The sequence below is a fragment of the Drosophila bipectinata genome, chromosome XL (genome assembly GCF_030179905.1).
Source record: "Drosophila bipectinata strain 14024-0381.07 chromosome XL, DbipHiC1v2, whole genome shotgun sequence".
NCBI lineage: Eukaryota > Metazoa > Arthropoda > Insecta > Diptera > Drosophilidae > Drosophila > Drosophila bipectinata.
This window is the reverse complement of record NC_091734.1, coordinates 1,598,275-1,621,297: the sequence shown is the minus strand read 5'-3', so window position 1 is coordinate 1,621,297 and position 23,023 is coordinate 1,598,275. Positions and strand designations below refer to the sequence as shown.

The 23,023-nt window shown below is 43.1% G+C and overlaps 7 protein-coding genes across 8 annotated transcripts; 3 read left to right on the top strand and 4 right to left on the bottom strand.

Moving 5' to 3' along the window:
* Positions 1-4,765: 4,765 nt before the first annotated feature.
* On the top strand, positions 4,766-8,448 carry LOC108134158 (SRSF protein kinase 3-like). The gene is made up of 4 exons (XM_017254367.3): positions 4,766-5,004; positions 5,257-6,503; positions 6,571-7,393; positions 7,448-8,448. Exons 2-4 carry the CDS (start codon positions 5,416-5,418, stop codon positions 8,270-8,272), a joined length of 2,736 nt encoding a protein of 911 aa, XP_017109856.2. The 5' UTR covers positions 4,766-5,004; positions 5,257-5,415; the 3' UTR covers positions 8,273-8,448.
* Positions 8,449-8,645: 197 nt separating this feature from the next.
* On the top strand, positions 8,646-10,860 carry LOC108134151 (nucleoside diphosphate-linked moiety X motif 6). Of its 2 annotated transcripts, XM_017254361.3 has the most exons (4): positions 8,646-8,795; positions 9,490-9,825; positions 9,892-10,019; positions 10,077-10,860. In XM_017254361.3, exons 2-4 carry the CDS (start codon positions 9,650-9,652, stop codon positions 10,760-10,762), a joined length of 990 nt encoding a protein of 329 aa, XP_017109850.2. In that variant the 5' UTR covers positions 8,646-8,795; positions 9,490-9,649; the 3' UTR covers positions 10,763-10,860. The 2 variants fall into 2 exon arrangements, with proteins under 2 accessions (XP_017109850.2, XP_070135174.1); XM_070279073.1 differs by lacking the exon at positions 8,646-8,795 and having other exon boundaries at positions 9,696-9,829.
* Positions 10,861-11,053: 193 nt separating this feature from the next.
* LOC108134152 (mitochondrial cardiolipin hydrolase-like) lies at positions 11,054-11,749 on the bottom strand. The gene has a single exon (XM_017254363.2). It carries the CDS (start codon positions 11,747-11,749, stop codon positions 11,054-11,056), a length of 696 nt encoding a protein of 231 aa, XP_017109852.2.
* An 880-nt stretch (positions 11,750-12,629) lies between these two features.
* On the bottom strand, positions 12,630-13,556 carry LOC108134157 (mitochondrial inner membrane protease subunit 1). Its single transcript, XM_017254366.3, has 2 exons — positions 13,319-13,556; positions 12,630-13,260 (listed from the first exon to the last, which is right to left on the bottom strand). The coding sequence occupies exons 1-2, from the start codon at positions 13,415-13,417 to the stop codon at positions 12,862-12,864; spliced, it is 498 nt and encodes a 165-aa protein (XP_017109855.2). The 5' UTR covers positions 13,418-13,556; the 3' UTR covers positions 12,630-12,861.
* A 159-nt stretch (positions 13,557-13,715) lies between these two features.
* Pis (phosphatidylinositol synthase) lies at positions 13,716-16,246 on the bottom strand. The gene is made up of 5 exons (XM_017254365.3): positions 16,046-16,246; positions 15,336-15,470; positions 14,867-15,020; positions 14,651-14,802; positions 13,716-14,588 (listed from the first exon to the last, which is right to left on the bottom strand). Exons 1-5 carry the CDS (start codon positions 16,095-16,097, stop codon positions 14,404-14,406), a joined length of 678 nt encoding a protein of 225 aa, XP_017109854.1. The 5' UTR covers positions 16,098-16,246; the 3' UTR covers positions 13,716-14,403.
* A 206-nt stretch (positions 16,247-16,452) lies between these two features.
* On the top strand, positions 16,453-17,910 carry Hap40 (Huntingtin-associated protein 40 kDa). The gene is made up of 2 exons (XM_017254360.2): positions 16,453-16,800; positions 16,867-17,910. The coding sequence occupies exons 1-2, from the start codon at positions 16,586-16,588 to the stop codon at positions 17,735-17,737; spliced, it is 1,086 nt and encodes a 361-aa protein (XP_017109849.2). The 5' UTR covers positions 16,453-16,585; the 3' UTR covers positions 17,738-17,910.
* A 496-nt stretch (positions 17,911-18,406) lies between these two features.
* Positions 18,407-22,311, bottom strand: LOC108134154 (ATP-binding cassette sub-family F member 2). The gene is made up of 5 exons (XM_017254364.3): positions 22,137-22,311; positions 20,436-21,120; positions 19,869-20,374; positions 19,265-19,801; positions 18,407-19,206 (listed from the first exon to the last, which is right to left on the bottom strand). The coding sequence occupies exons 2-5, from the start codon at positions 21,109-21,111 to the stop codon at positions 19,075-19,077; spliced, it is 1,851 nt and encodes a 616-aa protein (XP_017109853.1). The 5' UTR covers positions 21,112-21,120; positions 22,137-22,311; the 3' UTR covers positions 18,407-19,074.
* Positions 22,312-23,023: the final 712 nt, after the last annotated feature.

Sequence of the window (23,023 nt, the reverse complement as noted above, 5' to 3'; positions counted from 1 at the left end):
AAAATGTATAGGAACTTGTTCTCTTTATTTTAAATAGGATGTATCTTTGTTCTTTAAGAATTAAACATTAAGAAATACATTTTTATTGAGAAAATATAAAAGATATATATTTACATATATATTTCTAGGTTGGAAAAAGTATTTTTTTAAATAATTTCTTTTATACAAAAAAAGATATATTAATTTCTCCAAACTTATTTCTTCCATTTAGACTGGAAATCAATAAAAGAAAAGCTATTTATTTCAAAGACTTTATAGTTATAAATACTAGAATCTTAGAACCATAAAACCTTTCAAATACAAAACATTAAATGCGAAAACTCACACCCATTTAGTTGAATTTTAAAGCAAAACAAATAAAGGTCTTTGGAAAATGGCATCGAAAGCACTTAAACGCTCTATAAACACAAAGATGGATGTAATTATTATGGATTAGGATTATTTACGGGCTATATATCAAGCTGGACATTTGGCGACGTGGAACTGATTTATTTATGTCCTCCTTCCATTGACAACTCTATTCCGATTCTTTCCCAGGTAGGGCTCATGGTGGTGGTGGGGATTGCAGGACACGGCAGGACACTACTGCTGACCAAAGCTGTTTACACCAAATTTATGTCACAAAATCAATTGTCCAACACAGGGCAATAAAAATAATGAAAACAGGAGCAGGATCAGGCGCAGGATCAAGCGCAGGAGCTGGAAGGAGAAGGTCACTCGGGCCTGAAACTTGAGAATCAGGATTTAAACAAAAAAATGATCGAAAAACGTTGCATGAATTTTCCAAACCACTGAACCACCCGGAATGTCCTTTTGCGACCCCGCCAAGATTGTCGCGTCACCGTGTAATAAAGAGGTCACTCGTAGGTCCTGGCGATCCTCTGTCCTCTGTGAACCCGTATCACGGGGTGTTGTTTGTTTTGGTTTCGTGATTACAGTTAAAGGATTACAGTGGCCGCGACATGGGCGCGAACTTTGCGGTCATCAAAAGCATGCTGACTTCCTGCAGGACAGCTGCACATCGTATTTTTATTCTTTTATTCTTGATGTTGTTGTCCAGGACCTACACCAAGACAACAGCCAGGACCTCCGGGCCATTGATGATCTTGCCCTGCATTAGACACGTTTGTTACTTTCTGATTTTTTTTTTGTGGAGCAACCTCATCATCGAAACAAAAGCCCAGGAACTGCGGCAGGATGCGGTTTTTGGTTTTTGATCGTCGCACTGGTTTATGCAATGTCATATCCTGTCGCATATCCTGTCACTGAATGGCGTGATAAATGAAAGTAAATGAATCCCAAGGACAATCATCCCACCAGTTTTTCCATCGCAGCTCTAATGATGGAAAAATGAGGGTCTCTAGAAGAAAGAAAATGTATTATTAGAAATGCTTTCTTTTATTTTAAATATTTTTAATACTTACTTTTATATATTTGGGATCAAATATTTTAGTTTCTGTTGGGTTTCTATAAAATAAATATTTAGGAAACCTTTTTTTAAAGGTCTATCTATAGTAATATTCTCATCGAAGACACCTCTGAAACATCTGTTGGCTGGCTTGTAAAGCCCAAAACCTGTCCAATAAAATATGATACTTATTACATCTAATATCCATGCATCTATAACATATATATAGTCCATGTCCTGTGCACTGAGGTGTGCATAAATGACTTACAAGTAATAAAAATCCGCCATGGGACACTGGATGTCCGCGGGGCGGGTTTTCTCTGTTTCTGTTTTCTTAATTAATTTTCCGTGTTTTTCTTGGTCTCGGATCTCGGGTCTCGGGTCGCGGATGCCTAAAAAGCCGGATCATCAGCAGCCAAAGGCACATCCTCCGATTGAAAAGTTTACAGGGGTCGCCGTCGGGTCAAAGGGTCAACAGTTGATCGCCCTGGATGCTGGGATGCCTGGATGCCTATTGGGCTCTTGGTTGAACACAAAAAAAAAAAAAAGGGTTGAATAAATAAATGCCATAATCCAATTACCAATTGACCGCGTAGTCGCGCGTAATGTTTCCTTTAAAAAAAAAGTATTTTAATTAAATACAGTTTTTATTTCGACACTAAAAAAATATATACATACTTTTCGAAAGGAATGTGTTTTAAGTTTGAATTCAAAAATTCATTGAAGCCATTTAATATTCCTATAAAATATTAATGATTAATAAATATTCTCTCACTTATACTGGCACTAACACTCACCTTCATTCTAATGCTTGTCCTTGCCAGATCCTTGCCAGGAACTCGAACAAATGGAGACGCAGACAGCTGTCCTTGGGGTGTTGCCTCCTTCGTCGATTTTTCACTTTTCCATTGTTGAGATCCTGCCGCTTCCTTTTTGTCAATGTGCACAGTTATTGCGCCAGATCCTTGAAGTCTTGTCCTGGTTTTTTTGCTTCTTCCTTTTTTTTTTTTTGTCAACTTCTTCCTTTCAGGACTCCTCCTTTTTTGCCAGTGTGTGGCATGTGCCGCTCCATTGTGTGCCAATTTCGAAGGCAGCTGCCAGATTCTTTTGTTCAAAAAAGTATATATCTTCCAGCTTCCAAAAAATCCAGAAAACTGCGCCAATTACGCTGCTCATTATCTAACTTGAAAAAGGATAAGAAAAAAAGGACTTCAGCTGCCAAAAAAAGAGAGCTTCAATTCGATTTAGGGGAAATCATTAGTTAATTTTACAATTTCCTTCAGGGTCTGGTCATTAATAGAGCCTTTTATTCGGGGGGTTTCAATGAGACTAATTTTAAGAGATTATTCTGTCCCTATAATTGGGTTTCATTTATTTTTTAAGGGTCCTTAAGGTGAATCTTAGATGCTTTTTACAATTATACTCTATTATACTCAAGTTTTTACAAACTTTATCTCGCTTTTAGATTAAGAAACTTGTACAGTAAGATATATTTTAAAATGTAGGCCATTCCCTTCAAAATGCTGGATTTTCGAATGTGGCTCAGATCCATAGCTATATCTCAGCCAATTCTTGTCCGATTCTTGAGCGGAGTACCTCAAACGACTTGTGGATCAATTCTTTATCATTCTGCATTTAAATCCTACCACAAAATATTTTTTCAAAATTTTTCATATTTTTGTGGGGGGTTCCCTGCAAAATGCTGGATTTTCGTATATGGCGCATATCCATATCTATATCTCAGCCAATTCTTGTCCGATTTTTGAGCAAAGTACCTCAAATGATTTGTGGATCAATTCTCCATCATTCTGCATTAAAATCCTACCACAAAATATTTTTTCAAAATTTTTCGTATTTTTGTGGGGGGTCCCCTGCAAAATGCTGGATTTTCGTATATGGCGCATATCCATATCTATATCTCAGCCAATTCTTGTCCGATTTTTGAGCAAAGTACCTCAAACGATTTGTGGATGAATTCCCCATCATTCGGCATTTAAATCCCACTACAAAATGTTTTTTCAAAATTTTTTTAATAATAAAATAAAAGCCTTTGGAATACCTAGCCCAACCACCCACCCTAGCTAGATTGGCTTTTCCAACTTTTCAATTTGCCCGGAAATGTAAACCATAATTTAATTCAATTTCCCGCTATTGTGTCCCTATAAACAGTTCATTAGAAGACGCAACCAGTTATGAATTATGAAATTCAAAACTCCAAGTCATATGTATTTTTTTGTTGTATTTCGGGTAAATATATACAGGAACGGGACACTTGAAATTACGCTTAATTGGTGAAGGAAACAATGCCGTAAGGCATTCGGGGGGAAAATGATAAGGAAAACTCCCTAATTACAAACAAGATTTTCCACGGAAATAAAAGGGGTTGAAGAAGCAGCGCCTGGGAATTACAATTTTGATCCAAAGTTCTTTCGGTTTTTTTTGTTTCTATTTGCGATCAAGTTGCAGCTTAGAAAATGTCCCACGTCCCCCCCCCATATTACGATTTCGATTTTTTAATAAATATTTGACATGGAATTTTCACTTAAGCCTCCACGGAAAATGCATTGTGTGCAAACAGGCGGTGGAAATGCAACCCTAAGCGGAAAATTTGTTTAAACAACTGAGCAAATATATGGATGTTATATTTCTGAAGGGGTAACTTCTTTATAATTTTTTTATTTCCCAAAAAATCGGGTGTATTTCTCCCCCAAAAACAAAAAAATTGATTCCAACAAAAAATTGTTAAGCTGGCAATCAAAATACAAATAATATAGAAGCCTTTGTTGTCCAACTGAAGCACCTGAGTATTTGGAACAAGGACATTTATAGGAAATTATGGTACTCACCCCTTAGACAGGACTCACTCAATTTATTGCCATGCTGACTTTGGGCAGTGTGCATTTTGCAACAAATTACGGATCCTTTATAATCCCTTTTTATAAACCTTCAACTGGTTATGGTCCTTTGTTGTCCTAAATAGTATTTTCCAAATCACTGATCACACACAAAGGATTCGCCCTCAATTGCGCAATTATTTTAGAGTTACAAAAAAAAAGAAACTAAAACTAAAAAAAGCACAGTCTGCTTAATTTTAAATTGTAAATAATAAATGATGGATATATTTTATATTTTTAAATCGTTATAGAGAGCTGTTTAGTTAAAATATTTTAAAAATCCTTGAAGCTCCTCAAAGTAGGCCATATTTTTGGCAACCAAACGTCCTTCAAACTTCAAAAATCATAGCCTACTTTTGTACATCTTTTTTGTTATTAAATAGCTTATGAACAAAATTTACAAAATTTTATCAAAAATATAGATGGCCTGGAGAAAACATTTAAAGGAGGGCTTGTCTGACTGTACGATCGTCACATTCAGTCAGAATATATTTTGACGGCAACATTCGAACAGCTCCCAAAAATTTCCCAAAAACAAAAAATATAAAAATATATTATTAGAAAAGAAGGACAAAGACATTTGCCACTTCCGTCGTGACGTTTGGATGGTGCCTACACCAATGAATATGATTATATATATATTTTGAACAAAGAATAATCATAATAATTCATAATAATTACACAACCGATGAACAATACGGCGTAAGTACATTTCATAAGTGACTATCATATCAGTGTATATTTAGTGAAAGCCCCAAGCTAAAAGAAAAGTTATAGTTCTTAGACTTGACCAACACTTAACCAATTACTTAACTTAACCAATAAGACTTAACCAACACTAAAGATTTAAGATTAATGTGCCAACTCACCTAACCAATGACTGACTAGTCACTAGGTATTCCTAGTTCCAAAAAAGGTTTATGGTTATTTTAAGTCTTGCATTCTTTTCCACAGTATTTCCTACAAATATTTTGTTCGCTCCACTTGGCACTTGGCTCCAAGTTGGCTGCGATCCACATAACGCTCCTTCGCCATCGCATTCGATTCCATTTGTTGCCCTATTGGGCCCCAGCGGCGTATATACTATCTATAGGAAGGTGTAATTCCAGGACGATGTCGGATAAAAGGGGGTTTGTTGACGACGACCTGGAAGATGATGACAAGAATAAAAAGTATCGCAAGTTAACCAACACCATACATATCGACAACCAGGGTAATGATGATGGGGAGGGTCAGGAGACGAAGACCGTTTCCGCTGCTTTGCCCGTTCCGGAACCTGCTCCGGCTCTCACTCGTATCGACCAATTCCGTCAAACGGTGGATCAGCATCTGGCCATGCTTGAGCAGAAATTCGAGGCGACCTACAACGCCAATAATAGGTATGACTTTGAGAGCTATGAACCTGAGGAACCGGCGACCTCGAAAGTTCTTGTAAAGACTTGGAGAAACATAAGGAAGCCACTGACACAAGACACTGCGGAAAACGCTTCGATGTCCCCACGCCTTCCGGACAAGAATGATGTTGTAGATGTGGACGATGACGACGATGATACATCTGATAGTTCCAGCTCTTTTTTAGCATCCGAGCACATCGAAATCGAATATGGGCAGAGCAACAACGGCGTGGAGGAGAGCCAGGCCGAGTATCGGGCCGGGGGCTATCATCCAGTGGCCGTTGGCGATATCTTTCATAGTCGTTACTATGCCATTTATAAGCTCGGCTGGGGCCACTTTTCGACGGTGTGGCTATGCTTTGACAGCAAGATGGAACAGTATTGCGCCATCAAGGTGGTCAAATCGGCGGAGCACTACACAGAAACGGCACGCGATGAGATTCGGCTGCTCCGCACGTTGTCCGATGCCGACTGGCATAATCTGCGTGATCGATTGGTTGAGTTTCGTGACTATTTCTACATGAGCGGCCTGAACGGCACCCATCTGTGTCTCGTGTTCGAGGTGTTGGGCGATAATCTGCTCACCCTGATCCAGCGATCCCGCTACCAGGGACTGCCCATCTACAACGTCAAGCAGATAGCGCGGCAGGTGCTCGAGGGTCTCCGCTTTCTTCACGACCAGTGCCAGATCATACACACCGATCTGAAGCCGGAGAATGTGCTGCTGGTAGGGGACAATGTGGCGGTCCGGACTCAGGCCACTCAGGTGGCTACTGCCTTTTTGCGGGCTCATTCCCATCGCTCAAGGTAGACCCTTCGAAGGATATCTGCAAAAGAGTAGAAGCTTTCATTAATCATTTTTTTTTTTTTTCAGGAAAAAAGGAAACAGCAGCGGCTTGTCCTCGGCGCGGTCCACATGCGCCCCAGCTAAGGAGGAGGTGGTCACTGATCACTGCGGTCGACCGACCCAGACTCCAGTTCCCCAAACACAAGAACTGTCGCCCATTGCCGAGGATAAGACTGCATGCACATCAGGTGCAAGTCCCACATCACCACGAGCCAACGGCTCCAATTCGTCCAATGACGCCAAACTGACGAAGACGGCCAAGAGGCGGATGAGGGCTCGCACCAAACGTAGTGTCGCCTTTTTCCGGCAGCACTGTCAGTGGCTGCGCCAGCAGGGCGTCGCGGATCTCCTGGGATTGGCGGAAAAGGGTCTGCTTACTCCGACAATTGCGGCCATGGGTGTGACTGGGAAACTGCCCTTCATGCCCTTCTCCTTTGACGGTCTGGTGATCCTCGACGAAGCGGACATCGTGCAGCTGGAGCGGGAGTCGCTAATAGAAAGGGTGGGCGATACAGCGTCGCATAAGCGAAATAGAGAAGGGCTGGACCCTCCGAAGACTCCTAGACGCTCCAAACGTCGCCAATCGGGGAAACAGAAGAAGGACACCTCCAAGATTCCGGCCAGGAACTCCGCTGCCCTAAACTTGCTCATCAAAAGTCCGGAAGAGTTTATGCTGTACGTGCAGACGAAGGTGGCCGAGGCGGATATGGCGGAAAAGGCGCGCCAGCTGCTGTCCAAAAGCAAACGTGGCGGGAGCATCAAGAAGACCAGACAAGGCTCCAAGAAGAAGAGCCCCTCTAGAACGGGAGGATCCCGGTACAGTGCAGGCGGAGTCGGCGTAGTAGCCCAGGTATGTTGTCCCTATTTCTGCTTGTTTCAACGCTTTCATCGGAAACTTTTACAGGACAAGGACAAGGAGTCAAGAACATTGCCCAATATGGACATCAATTCCCGCAAGGATCCAGCGTTGGAACAGTGCATAGTTAAAGTCAAGATAGCTGACATGGGCAATGGGTGTTGGTTCCATCATCATTTCACCGACGACATACAAACGCGGGAGTACCGGGCAGTGGAGGTGATTCTGGGCGCGGGCTACAGCGAAACGGCGGACATCTGGAGCGCAGGTTGTCTGTTTTGGGAACTGGCCACGGGCGATTATCTATTTGATCCGCAGGTGGACCGCGGCAAGGCCAGCCAAGACGAGGCGCACATTGCCAAAATTATCGAGACGTGCGGTCCGATTCCCCAGGAGCTGATCGATCATGGGGACTTCTCCATGGAAATCTTCAAGTCGAACGGCGATCTAAGGACCATCAATAACTTAAAGTCGCGTAATCTGGTCGATGTCCTGATGAATCAGTACGGATGGAAGCGCAAGGACGCCGTGGAGTTTGTGGCATTTTTGGAGCCGATGCTTAACACGGATCCACATCGCCGGGTCTGTGCCCTTGATGCGATGTTCCATAGTTGGTTGGTCCGGGACGATGATGAGTGTCAGGGTCGAGACGTTGACAAGGATAGGGATTGGAAAATATCGGATGATCGGAAGAGAGCATGGGATAGCGTATGGAATCAAGAGCAGGAACTGGATCGGGATAATGATAACAACCATACTCTTACCGAACGTAATGCAGATGGCGGGACAACGAGCATTGGCCGTGGCGGAGGTGGAAAAACACTGCGATACTCCTCATCTGCTCCGGGAAAATTCAAAGGCGGCATGAATTAGCAAGATTCGTAATTATCTACGTAAGACAGTCTTGGTGTCGCCATAATCCCATAGTGAAGTATATATTGTTATGTAAAGATCGTACACCTCCAAGCAAGTGTCCATCCGTTAATTTAATTAGGCAGGCCTATGTAGGTTAATATTTCAAATTTAAATAAAGTGCGCCTGCAGTGGTATTTATGTTTGTATGATAATGGGAATATACTGGTTGCCAAAAAGTTTGGCGCTCGCCATCTTGAAAAAACGGTCTACATAAATCGAACATCAAAGATTAATCGATTTTTCTAAGAATTAGCGATGGGAACTTGAAAAGTATCTGCATTTATAAATAAGCAAAAATGCCATCACTAGCAAGCAGCTGATTGGTGGCCTACCATCTCTAGAACTTAACGTGCCAAACGACAAATTGAAAGCGCGCGCTGTTTACTTCCACTCGTATATGCCAAAGTCCATGGTCGGTGTTCTATTTAGCTGTTCCGCAATAAACTGATTGATCCGGTTCACCACTCAATGCATTAACCTAGTGAGTTTATTGGTGGCTTAACGCCAAACAAACCGTAAAGTTTGTTTAAACATTAGAGCCCATGGGGTGTTTGGCGTTGTTTGTTATATAAAGTTCGCCAAATTGTCCAAATTGATAACAACAGGCACCCAGCTGATAAACGTACACAAACCGCATCTCATGCGGAAACAATTCAAAGCACTCACACAGTCGCAGGTGCACAAACAACAACACCGCCACCCGCCCACACGCACCTTGGATTGTCATTCAAGGTTGCGGGTTAGAGATGATCGATATTTAGTCACGGTTTATCAAAATAAAACTTGTCTAAAAAAAAATTATAATAAAATAAAAAAAAAACAAATATAATATAAAAATAAATAAAATAAAAATTATATTTTAATATTAATTTTAAGAATCGTTTCACTCACTCATCTCTATGTCACGTTTAGTACAAAAGGTCTGAGCGCCAAGTTCGAAATGTCAAAAACAGTCTCGTTTATATCCCTTATCTTTAGCCGCCGAAAGATAGAAGTTACCACCACATAGGCCCATCCGCATAGTATCTGTTCATCTACGAAATCCAGTGGAATTTTCGGTTATAAAAAGGTTATATTAATAGTAAGAGCCTTCCTAAATCACAGAGGCTTTTTTATTTAATTCAAGCTTATTAATTGCACATACTTACACCACTTTTGTCTTTTTTCGTATTCAGCATGCTGGGGGATTGGTTACGACGCCTCGAACTCTGGAAACACTGAGCTGCATCCTCCCTACACCCCGCTGCTGCACTCCGTCCTGTTCCTGTTCCTATTCCAATAGAATCCACTCTGTCAACGTGATTGGCCTTCGTCGTTATATTGCGCAATTATTTAATGTTGGCTACGAGTCTCCTGGGTCGCAGAAACTGTCTAAACCTGTCGACGTTCTATTTATGGAGGACGCTTATCCGGACCACTAGACCCCGCTCCACAACAGCGGCGCTGAGAATCCAAGCCAAGAATTCATACCCTCCACAGCTCCCAAAGCCAATCCAACGCCAATACTCAACGTGAGTAAGAATACTTTATGCCTAAATCATAAAATGAATAAATAATTTAATGATTTACAAATCTAGTAACACAAATAAGGGCATGGAGTCTCCACCTGGTGTTTTTCGTGGTATAATCGACCGTTTCGCCGGTGTCACAGTCGACGGTCGTGAGGAGCATGTGGATGTCTCGGGCTTTCGGGAGAAATTAAACAGTAAGAAGTCATTAAAAATCTATAGCTTGAATTAAAATCTTAATTAAATTCCCGTAGAATCCCTTGACTTTTGGAGGACAAACAAGAACCGAGCGATATGGTTCCGTGTATACAAGGAGCAGGCCGATTGGGTGCCGGTACTGGCCGAGAACGGGTTCGATTTCCACCATGCTCGTACCGGAGTGGTGGTCATGTACCAGTGGCTGCCCAAGGACGAGTCCAGCAACCTGCCAAACTATGCGCACACGCTGATGGGCGTCGGTGGGCTGGTGATCAACGACAAGGACGAGGTCCTGGTGGTGACCGACAGGTTCGCAATGATTCCGAACAGCTGGAAGCTGCCCGGTGGCTATGTGGAGCCGCGTGAGGACTTTGTTGACGCCGCCATTCGCGAGGTGGCCGAGGAAACGGGCATTCAGTCAGAGTTCAGATCGTTGGTCTCCATGCGCCACTCACACTACGGAAATTTCGGCTGCTCCGATGTGTACATCGTGGTGGCCCTGAAGCCACTCAACCTGGAATTTAAGCGATGCGAACGCGAGATCGCCCGGGTGCAATGGATGCCGATTGAGGAGTACCTGAATCATCCCCAGGTGCACGAGACGAATCGTCAGTTCTTGAGCACATATCTGGACTACAAGAAGCGCGGCCTGACCATAACCGTGCGCGATGAGGTGCATCAGGTGCTGAAGAAGAAGTACAATTTGTATTTTGTGGAGCGGGCGCAGTCGGAGAGCTCTTGAACGGATCCATAGCCAAATCCTAGTGCAATTTCTATAATAGTTTTGTTTTTATCCAGCAACTGCACAATTCTGTCAAATAAAATTTATTTTTGTAGGTCGATGGAGGAGCTCAGGAAGTTGCCTAAAACTTCTTCAAAAATCAAAGATTTAAATGCTAAAATTTAAATAAATATTGTACATAAATAAAAACCATTTACAAAAAATTATTTCTTTGTTTTATTAATATGTGAGTTTTTACAGAAGATTGGCTCCAAAGTTGTTCATTTTTGAGGACAAATCTTTCCAAGTCCATTACCAAACTTCTTCGACTTCATATATGGTTAGAGGATCGGTGGAGATTTCCCACAGGCGATTAAACTCCGCCTGAAAGATCTCGGCATTTTCTGCGTCGTAGCTGATGAGGCAGTTCTCCCGGTTGCCGCCAAAGCCCTCCATTGTCCAGTTTATGGAGCCGGTAGCGAACGTTGTTACGAAAGGACGATGATGGCTAAATCCCCGGCTTTTCTGGACGGCCATCACTCGGGACGCGGCGTCCACCACAAAGAACTTGTGGTGCATTAGGGCATTGGAGTTTAACGGGTTTTGGGGTACGCGCACCTGAACCCCAAAATGGCGCAACGTTTTGAAGGGTTGCGAATCTGCTGCCTTGGCATGGGTGATTATACGAACACATGCGTTTCGGCTTAATGCTCGTTGTAACGCATTCGTCATGACCACGGATGTGAACGCAAAAATGGCTACATCTACGGAATATACCGCTGCATCGATCCGGTTCAAAATCTTTTGCTTTTGAAGCGAGCTGCAATAGGGATTGCCGCAATCCTGTTTCTCCTTCGGCACACGCAATCGATCGAAGTGGTAGTGCTTCGTTATACAGTCCTCGCCCAGCTCGTTGAAGATGGCCAGCTCAAATGGAGCTGGTTCTGGTTCTGGCGTTTTCCTTATTTTCCTCCAGATCCAACAGACAAGCTCAGATCCCAGAACCATGACAGTTGATGCGCCGATTGTAGCCCAGACCTGGTGGTTTTCCATCCAATTTAAACAGAGATGCAAAGCCTCGGAAGTTTCCATTCCAACAATTTGTTTGAACATCGTTCTCCGTCCAAGTGCGCTTCCTCTCCAGAGTTTAAAAAAAGGGCTGCAAACGCGCGTCGTACATCAATCGAGGGCTGCAAAACAGTGTTATAAAAAAACAGTGTTGAAAAAAAGCACGTGCTTTAGCACGGTCTTAATTTCTTTTCTACTAAATCGTTTTGATAATATTTTAATTAAAATTTTATAAACGTATGCATTCTTTATAAATTATTTAAAATGTATAAGAAAGTTATTCGCGCCTCGTACATCAATCGAGGACTGCAGTGTTGGAAAAAGCACAAAGAATGCTGGAAAAAAAGCACATGTCATTTCTAGCACGGTTTTAATTTTTTTTTTTTACTAAATACAGAATGGTTTTGATGATATTTTAATTTAAATTGTATAGACAAATTGTATAGACATAAGCTTTGCTTATAATTTATTTAAAATATATTTAATAATAACGTTTTATATCAATCGAGGGCTCAGTGTTGGACCAAAACACGACATGTCATGTCATGCACGGCTTTAGTCTTTTTTTCTAATAAATACTGAATGGTTTTCTTAGTATTTTAATATTATTGAAAGTTATTATTAAAACTTTAATTTAAAACAACTTTTTTACTTAAACACTTTACAATAAAGGAATATATATATGTATAATCCCTTGAGCTCTTCAGAATAAAGTAATTTAAGCTGGCACAGCATTTTATTATGAAAACATAAACAGATCTGATTTCTTCAACTGCCAAATGTTTACAAATCTTTATTTTTGGGAATGGGAATTCATGCGAAACGGGAGAACTATTTTAAATCCAAGATTTTTATTTATCCATAAATAAAATAAATATTTATTTGGCAATAACGTAGCTGACACGACTTTTGTATGCTCTTACAACCGACAATGGCCACAAACATCGAAATCAGATGAAATTAATTTATAGAAAAAAAAAGAGGACCTACGAGGTCCTTGGTGAAGCGTTAAATCCGCTCAAGGCAGTTCATGTTTTCCGAATAAAGCGCCCCTAGAGGTTAGAAACTTCGGTTAGCGGCCATATCCGGCAAAGAACTCGGCTCCGGATGAGGCCAACCGGAATGGGACCGTAGTAACGCGAGTCTGAGCTGTTCCCCTTGTTGTCGCCCTCGATCCAGACGTGGCCACGCGGCACATAGTCCTTCGTCATGATCGGCTTTGGTTTTTTCGGGTCCATACTGTACTCGACCTCGATGGGATGCGGATTCTGGGTGAGCACCTGGTCGCCGGCCACGGCCACGATACGCTTGCAAATGTATTGGCCGGCATTGATGGGCGAAATGGCGATCACAATATCGCCGGGTTTGTAGGCGCGCCAGTGTTTCGACAGCCGCTCGGTGACCAGAACATTGTCCGAGGACAGTGTGGGCTCCATTGAGGGTCCCTTGCACTATAACGAATAGTTATAAAGGTTAATGAGCCAGAAATTATTCCCAAAAACCGCTCACCAGGACAAAGTCACCGATGTACTCGAATGTGCAGTGTGTAAGCGCCGCATAGGCGACGGTATAGCGCATAAGGGTGCCGAGGCGCCTGAGGACCTTCATCGTGGAGTTGGTGGCTTCGATGGCTTTGTATGGTCCACATCCGGCCGCGGTCAGATTATCTCCTGCCGCTCGCTTCTGTTTTCTTTTTTTTGGCGAATGTTTATGTTGTGTAAAAGTTCAGGGCTGCATGAAAGTATCAGCCGGTCTTAAGCCAGGGCTGCCGAAAAAAAAAATACCAAAAATATCGGAAAAACATCATTGAGCGCGAAATTTAAATATAAAATAAAGTTAAAGCTATAAAGGAGTCACAGAAAATATATAAAAAAGACCCAAATTCGGTCAAGAAATTAGCAAACAATTAATTTATTTGCACATAAAACCACATTTATTTATTCCAACTTTTCATCGGTAATTTTGACTACGTTCGCCAGTTCTACGCTGACTTGATTAGAATATAATATACATATATCTCTTAATATTTTCTTAAATCATCTAACATCCAAGTTCGTATATTTCTTGCAGGTCTCCAATTACATTCTTTTAGACTTACGATTAGAAATACATTAGTTTACACTGAGAAGAGTGCTGGGAGGTTGTTAATCTTTAATATTTAATCGAACCAAAGGTATACAAAATGAGATAACTCCTGGAAATCGGCCTGTATATATCTAAAACATATACAGTCACGTATATATGTATAATATAATGGTGTAAGCGTCACAAAAATTTGTAAATTACGTTTAACTAAAGGCAAATAAATATGCAACAGCTATGACTACGCTTGAATTTCAATTTAAATCCAAAAAAAAAAGTTATTAAATACAAATTATGGGGTTTCGCAGCCCCGTCTAACTAAAAATACAAAATAAAGTCAACAATATTGCAATATCGCATAAAATTAATTAAAATTCTACTACGGATTAGTTGCTTGACCGAGATATATCTCATCTGTTCATCGTTTTTGGTTTCTTTCATTTTGTTTGTTGGAATCAAGAGTAGTTTCGCTTCATTAAGCTAAAGGAGTGGTGGGTCTGGAAGATCTGAGTTTACTCCAATTTCTTGCCAGCCACCGGAATCTCCGATTTCTGACGCTTCTCCTGGCGCTCGCGCACATCCACGGCAGCCAGATCGATGCCCGCCACGTAGGCGTGCATCACCGAGATCAGAGCCTTGAGCACGGCGAACGGACCCGTGAGGAAGGCGAGAATCTTAAACAGCGAGGCGCCGAATACTGCAAAGTGGATGAAGTCATAGTTTTGACAAAATTCTCATCAGGATTAAGGGAATACTCACTCAGCGGTCCGTAGGTGAAATGCAAAAGGTACAAGCACACGTAGAACAGTTCGTTGACGCAGCACATGAACGTGAGGATGTCCTTCTGGTAGTACAGCCGCATTATGAAGTTCTCATTGACCTTGTGCGAGCTGCGTCCCACCACCACACTCCTGGAAAGGTAATAGTCGATAGTTAAGTGAAAATCCTTGAAAGTTCGAGGGGAAGACGACATACGTTTGCATGAAGAGCCAGTGACAGGCGACATCAATGGCAATGGACAGCTGGAACCAGAACATGTACTTGGGGTAGAAGTAGGCCAGAGTCACCAGGAGGCCGGTGGTGCCACAGCGATCGGTCAACTGGTCCAGCATGGCACCAAAGCGAGTGCCTGGAACGAAAGGAACAAGCTATGAGTGAGTCATTCTAAGTGCAGGTATGGTTATTTTTAGAATTTTAATATCATTATTGCTTTGGCTATCCAGCCATGACCATATTGGACTTTCGGGGCGTGTCATTGAATAAATATCGGCAGATAACGAGCGCCAGGTGCTTCTTCAAATGTGTGCGTCGTAGCGGGCAAAGTTCGGGCCTTAATTTAATGACAAGCGTGCTGATTTGATTGGATTACCCGGCTCATCATCGAGTGTGTGCCAGTGGGGGGGTGGGGTGCCACAGAGTACGGCTTCTCGGGTGGAGTACTCACTTTGGTTGAAGGCCCGGGCCGCGTGTCCATCGACGGCGTCCAGCAAGGCAGAGGTTACGTAACACCAGCCGGAGATCACATAGTTGGTGGACATGAACCAGAAGGCGATCAGGGCCAGAACGATGCGTGCATAGCCTGGAAAAGCAATGAAAATCAAACATCAACATGACTATGAAATACGGTAGCTGCAAGGGTGTAGTCGGAAAATATTTTCAAGGGGGTCTACAGAAGGGATAAAGAGGGATTTGAAAACAGTTCAAGGAAGACCTTTTAGGCAGGTGGTAATATATATCTATGGAGTGTGGGGACCTATCTTATCTTCAGGTTTAATTAAGTTTTATATTAAAATTAAAATTAAGAGATTATCCTTCAAATTAAAACATTTAATATTTAAATTACTTAAATATATAAAGAACATGTAAGGTATTTTAATCCTCTTAAATCCCCCTTGGATCCCGCCACTGTTCAGAAGTGTGGGCCAGAGGGACGGTTGGTTGACATTGAAGAGAACAAGGTGGCAGCAAGGTGTTGTGCCCCTGAACTTCTTCGTTGCACCTTCGCATTTCACAGGTTGCCATCGCCATCGCTGCTAATCCAATTAGCCCAGATCACTACTATGTTTCATAAACGGCAACATATTCGATTTGTTTACGTGATAAACACAACAATAGAACAACGAAAACATTACAAAAACACACTATATCACTCACCAATCAGATTGGGCACAAAGATGAATACGTTGTCATGCTCGGCAATTGCCATTTTGTGTCGCTGGCTAATATCTCAGCTTAGTTTTGGCCTTTTATTCCTGTTTTTTCCGGGTTTTTAGCGGCGAATCGTGGGTTAAATGCGCTGCCTCCAAATTTTGCGATGTTTTTGCGCTGTATCTGTGCTGTTTAGTGTGACCAGCTACCATTTCTTTTAAAAAGCTGCAAAACAAATAAAAAAATACTATTATTAGATATTATGTAGTATTAAAATAATTATTTAAAATATATGTTTTATAATCTGCTAAGATTAATTAATTAATCTGAAGTTGATAGGTTTTTAATAAAAATAAATTACTCAAAAAAAAAAAAATACCAACTTTTTCCCCATTAACAACACTATAGTGTTTTCCAACACTGTTGCTGCAAGAAAATCTGTTTTTGTTTTTGGCCCATGACGAGTTCCACAACAAAAGCAAAGAAATATGCACACCTAGAGTGATTGCAACAAAGTAATAGCTGCTAATGCTTTAGCCGGATGGGATGGACAAACTCCGCAGCAGCACCAGTCTGGCTGGTATCGGCTCCTTCACCGCCTCCTCGACGTCCTCGTCGACTGGCACGGAGGCCGCCAATCCCCACCAGAATCCTAGTTCGTCAGCCAGCCAGCAGCTCGATCACTATCCAAGGAATCTGATTGAGCAATATCTAAGGGCCTCCAGTAAAATCAAGAAGTTTGAGCGCGCCGGTTTCTTCAAGTGAGTATCGGCATGAATCATAGCTGGAGAGTGAGAATCCATCCGGTGATTGGCATCTTATTGCAGACGCTTTGCACCCAGTGCCGGTGATGTTCAGGCGGACTTCCAGCGGCTGGCGTACAGCTTCGAGGAGTCGGGCATCCATCAGTACGCCGCCATGTGTCACATTGGCTACGCAAAGTGCGAATCCTATGGCGGCTCCTCGCAGCGCGAGGCGGAGGCATACTTGCGGGCAGCTCGCTCCTTTCTGCGGGCGCACAACGAGAGCGGACGGCTGAACCAGCGCACCTGGCACTCGGGCTTCCGCGAGGGAGCCCTGCACTGCTACCAGCGAGCGACCGAAAAGGCCCTCGACGGAGGCGTCTTTAATGCGGCCATTTTCCGGGAGCTGCGCCAGTTGGAGCCGCAACTGGAGGCCACCAGCAGCCTGGCATCGCCGGCCCACCAGATCCACGACCTGGAGACGAGTGCCGAGACGAGCAGCCAAAGAGGCGACTTCCGCAGCGCCCTGCAGCACTACGACGACATTGTGGACAATATTTACGAGCGGCGGGGTGCCCGGATGTACGGGGACCTGCTCCGGCGCGTGGAAGTGCTCCGCCTGCTGCTGCTGGTGCATCTCAATCTGCCGCCCGCCCGCCAGTCGCCCGCCCACATCAAACTGATCGAGTACTACTACGGCCTGGCCGTGATCGAGTTTGGGGCGCGTCCCAGTGCGTCGTCCCTGGAGGACGACGACTCGGGCCAGCGGCCGGGCGCCTATGTGCCCGAGCAGCAGCAGTACGCCCTGGCGGAGATAGCGTCCGCCTGGGTGGAGCGCAAGATGTACGACCTGAAGCATCTGTTGCGCGATTTTGGCGCCGAGTTCGGTGCCCTGAGCGCTGCGGAGCGGCAGCTACTGAAGACGATGCACGCGGATCTATCGAAGAGTTACTAGACACACACATGTAACTATCGCTGTAAGAGTAACCAAGTCTACCACTAACCTTTGAACGTGCCTACACGGAAACACAAGAAAGTGAAAGTATTTAAGGAGCGCATTCTAAAAGCACATGCAGATTTGAAAAAAAAAAAATGTACAATAAAAAATAAAGGCTAAAGATAATGATCCGGGGGGGGATACTGATTAAAAATACCGAGTTGGTCAGTTAATTCGTTTATTTACCTTGTCAAGCAACTTTTCTCAAAGCAAATTCTCAATTAAGTTGGCTATTTAACACGATACTTGGGATACTGGCTGCATGTTTTCTCATTTTTCTCATTTTTTCAGCTTAAAATCGGCCTAAATTAACATTTATTGTATATAGTTGGTTGTGTTGTTGTTGTTGTTATTTTTAATATAAACAATCAAGTGGATTCGCTTACACACACGCACACACAATTTGTAATTAATTATTTAATAACCTATAATATCCGTTTTTCTTTTTTCTTTTTTTGTTTTTGTAAAATATTTCAATTAATACCCATATCTCTGTTCCTTTCTAATCCGTGGCTTGAACAAAATATATAATTCCAATAATTAAGAATCACGGATCGGATCTGGCTGGGCAGTTATATATACCTATATATTCTTCGATTTTTTGACTCTAAATTACATACTCTGTGGTTTTGTGGTAATATTTATATGTATATAATCTTTAATTAATATATTTAGTGTATATAGTTAAGGCGTAAATAAATTACAAAAAAAAATAAAATATACTTCTTTTTATATATATATATTGTTTTTTTTTTTTAAACTTTAATTATTTTTTTTTATATGAAACCTAGCGAAGAAATTAAACGAAATTACATAAGCGCAAGATCACAAGCAGTTTTTTGTAGTTGTTGTTGTTGGTTTGTTGTTGTTGTTTTTCATAATCCATTTTGATAACTATATATATATATATATATATATATATATTTATAATTTTTATTTAATATTTAATTCGACACATAAAAGCAAAAAAATTCAGCTAAAAATTTGTGTATTGGTATTGGGTTGGTCTTGTCTGTGTGTGTGTAAGGAGTGGGCGGAAGGGGGGGGGGGGGCAGGATGAGGAGAATCCTCTCACGATTTAAACTCAAGACTAATTTCGAAAAATATTGTATCGGGGGGATAACATCACTCGATGTGGATTTTTAAAGAGAAAAGTGTGGTGGCCAGAATGTCTGTTTTTAAGGGGGTGTTCCTAGTGTGTATGCAGGTGTATATGGTGTGTATGGTGTGTATGGTGTGTGTGGTTTGGGATTCACATGTATCTACGACGTAACTAAACATTTCCAAGCGCCTTTCTACTTTCCCGCCTTGGCCTTCTTCTCGTTCTCGGAGACAATCTTGCTCTTCAGATGATCCTTGTAGGTGAGAATACCGCCCTTCCACTTGGTAACCGTCTCCTTCTCGCACACCCAAATCTCCTCAGCCACCTAGGAACACAGATATACATTAATTCCAAGGACTCTTTAAAGAAAAACCTATCCTTACCTGGTTAATCAAACGGAAATCGTGACTAACAAGAACCATACCGCCATCAAAGTCATTGATCGCATCGGCCAGGGCATCGATAGTCTCCATGTCCAAGTGATTGGTAGGTTCGTCGAGGAGCAGCAGATGGGGCACCTGCCAGGCCAGCCAGGCGAACACGACCCGGCAACGCTGTCCATCGGAGAGCTGGCGAATGGGGCAGACCTGCTGCCGACCTGTCAGACCGTACCGGCCGATGATCTTGCGCATCTCCTCCTTCTCCTTGACGTCGGGGAAGGCGCGCATCATGTACTCCAGCGGACTGGCGTCCAGATCGAGCAGCTCGTGCAAGTGCTGATGGTAGCGGGCGATGCGCAGATGCGAATTCTTGCGAATCATTCCGGAGGTGGGCACCAAATCGCCATACAGCAGCTTCAGGAGCGTGGATTTGCCGGCACCGTTGGGTCCCACCAGGGCTAGACGTGTGTCCAGATCGATACCGAACTCTAGATTCTTGTAGATCCAAGGCGTTTCATCGTTGTATCGGAAATTAACATTCTGGAATGTCCAAGGATTAGGGAAATGGAAGACTTTTGGTACACCAGAGACGGGATCTCGATCTCACCTGCACCATGATAACTGGCGGCGGCACTTTGCCGCAGGAGGGGAAGTAAAAGTTGAGGACCTTGTCGTCGGATACCTTCTCGGTGAGTCCCTGGGCCACCATCTTGGCCAGAGTCTTCTCCTTGGACTGGGCCTGACGGGCCAGCTTGGCCGAACCGTGACCGAACCGGGCGATGTAGTTCTTCATGTGGGCGATCTGATCCTGCTCCCAGTTGTACTGCTTCATCTGGTTCTCCAGCAGCTCCATGCGGGTGCGCACGAAGGCCTCGTAGTTGCCGGTGTAGTACTTCAGTCGCTTGCCCGTCAGGTGGATGATGTTCGTGCAGACGCCGTTGAGGAAGTCCTGCGAGTGCGAAATGAGCACAAGGATGCGCTTGTACTCCTTCAGCTCCTCCTCCAGCCACACACAGGCGTCCAGATCCAAGTGGTTGGTCGGTTCGTCGAGGAGCAGCAGATGCGGCTTCACGAACAGGGCACGGGCGAGGGCGATTCTCATACGCCAACCACCTGGAAAGAGAGCACACCACTGGTTAGAATCCTCTCGAGAATCTAGAGACTGGTTACTAACCTGAAAAGTCCTTGGCTTGTTTCTGTTGCATGGCCTTGTCGAATCCGAGACCGTGGAGAATGCGGGCCGCCTTGGCCTCTGCCTGGTCGGCGGACATGTCATCGAGTCGCTCGTAGATATCGATGAGCTGCTCCTGGGCGTCGTCCTCGTCGCTCATGGCCAGCTCCTCGGCCAGTTTCTCTAGCTTAATGCGCTCCTCGTCCACCTCCATGACGCACTGGAGGGCGCTCTTCGAGCTGGCCGGGATTTCGCGCGTCAAATGGAAGATGTCGATATGCGGGGGAATGGGCACCTCTCGTCCACCGAGCACTGACAGCAGCGATGATTTTCCGCATCCGTTGAGTCCGATCAGACCGTAGCGCCGGCCGCAGTTCAGCTCCAGCATGGTGTCCTGCAGCAGTTCCGATCCAAAGAACGTTATCGAAAAGTTGGCGATCTTAACGTCACGGGAACGCGGATGAACCGCCAACGATCCGGTACAGGATCTAGCCTCTGCACTGATCCTGGCCTCCTCCTCCAGTTTGGCGCACAGCTTCTCCTCCTCGGTCATTTCACGGTCCAGAGGCTGGCCGTTGGTGGTGCCGTTGGTCTTCTTTGTAGATGGTATCTGTTGGATCTTCTTGTTGCGTGCATCCTTCTTGCGCTGCGCATCGCGCTTCTTGGCATCGGATGGCATGGTTTCCGGCTGTAAGATATGGACAAGGAATCGGATGAGATCAGATCCAGGTTTTTTTTTTTTGTATTCTCTGTTTGTAGATTTTAATTCAATATTGTACGATATACTGTGCCCTGCCTCTCCGAAAAAAACTGACATTGGAACCGCCAACTATTCTATAGTTTCCATAGAACTTGGGTGTTTGTTTCGGAAAATCAAACAAATATTACTAAGAATTTCGAAAGCTGAGCTGCTACCACAGCTGGTTGCTTATCTTTCAAGGAAATAAAAAAAAAAAAAAATACTTATCTTTAAGATTACAAAGAACTTTACTTAATTTTTTAGTTTAATTCCTCAAAATCCCTTATAAAAAAAATCCCCTTTTTTTTGGCGGTAAAAATATTGATGGGCAGCACTGGTCCTAGGATCAAGGCCACCACCTGACTGCCCAGGCAGTGCATGCTTTTAGGCGCCCTCCTTACGGTACCAGACCAGATGTTCACACACACACACACACTCAGACAGCTGCACACACAACTGTTTCAACAAAAGTTTTTGAACTCAATTTTAAAATTAGATAGCGTCAGCAAAAACTAAAAAATTTCCACTGTGCTGCCTGCGCTCTCCACTGTGCCTCCCCCCTTTAACCCCCCTCCCCATTGCCATTGCCATTGGCCCCTCTCTTTCGCACTGTCTACCCGTTTCACGCACTGTTGCCGTGCGGACTAGTTCGGGATGCATGAATGGATGATTCACTGTTGGATACCCTCGTGGGCAAGGAACTGCATTGATGCGGGGGGCGGGGGGTGGTGGAATCCAAAAAGAAATGCAGTGAAATTGCGAAAAACTGATAGAAAGAAGTGCCGATCGTCAAGATCTTGCCTCTCTTTCGGCCTCTCGCACGCGTCTCCACGTTACAACACACACAGACAAACACCTACACCAGCACACACACACACAGTGTCTGAGAAACGCGAAATTGCATGTGTATGGCGCTGCGCACATTATTGAATTTTCCACGGAGTGGGCGAATAACGGAAACTCACCTGCAAATGGGTGTTAATAATAAATAAATAAAAAGGTGTTGCGCTCAGGAATCGCAATCGCGGATTTAAGTGCAACCAACGGCTCGGAGGGGAACGGAACGGAATCGGATCGGATCTCGGATCTCACACGTGCACGGAGTAGCTGCTGAAAAGTGCCTGCTGCTCTTGATAGTGTTGGCACTTTAGCTATTTCCCCTCAATTCTAGCCGTTTTTTTGTGCTAAAACGGGTCACACTGGCCTCGGGTGCCGGTAAAATATTAGATGTCAAATATTCAATTTTACTAATTTGTGGTCTACTAGATTTTTAAAAACAAACTATTTCAATAAAAAACATATTTTCAAAAACCCTAAATAATTGCAAACGTTAATTCAGAAAATAATCCATTTGAATATTTTTATGCAACCAGGTTTAGTATTTATCCTTAGTTAAAATAAATTTATATAAATTACTAATTAAACTAATGTTTTGATGAAATTAACTTATTAAATTAATTAAACAAATTCATTAAAATGAAACTTTTAAATGCACGATCGCTTGGTAAAAAATAAGACCGTTTATTACCTTTTTATTTGGTATTTTTTGACATATAACACAGGCCGGTTATATTAATTTCACCTGATTCATAGCGGCATCCCGCATATAGATTGCCGATGCTTACTCGAATTTTTATTTAAAACCCATTATTTATAATAAAAAACTTAAACAAAAGTCCCAAGTTTTTATTTTCGAAAAATACGAGAATTGGTATTTTTACAAAATACCAAATACTTTATCCGATAGTTCAGTTATATGGCAGCTAAAAGATATAGTCGACAGATCCTTATGAAATTTGGTAAGTCGGAAATCTGTAGGAACTTCCCACATTTTAACTTAAAAACAAAAAAG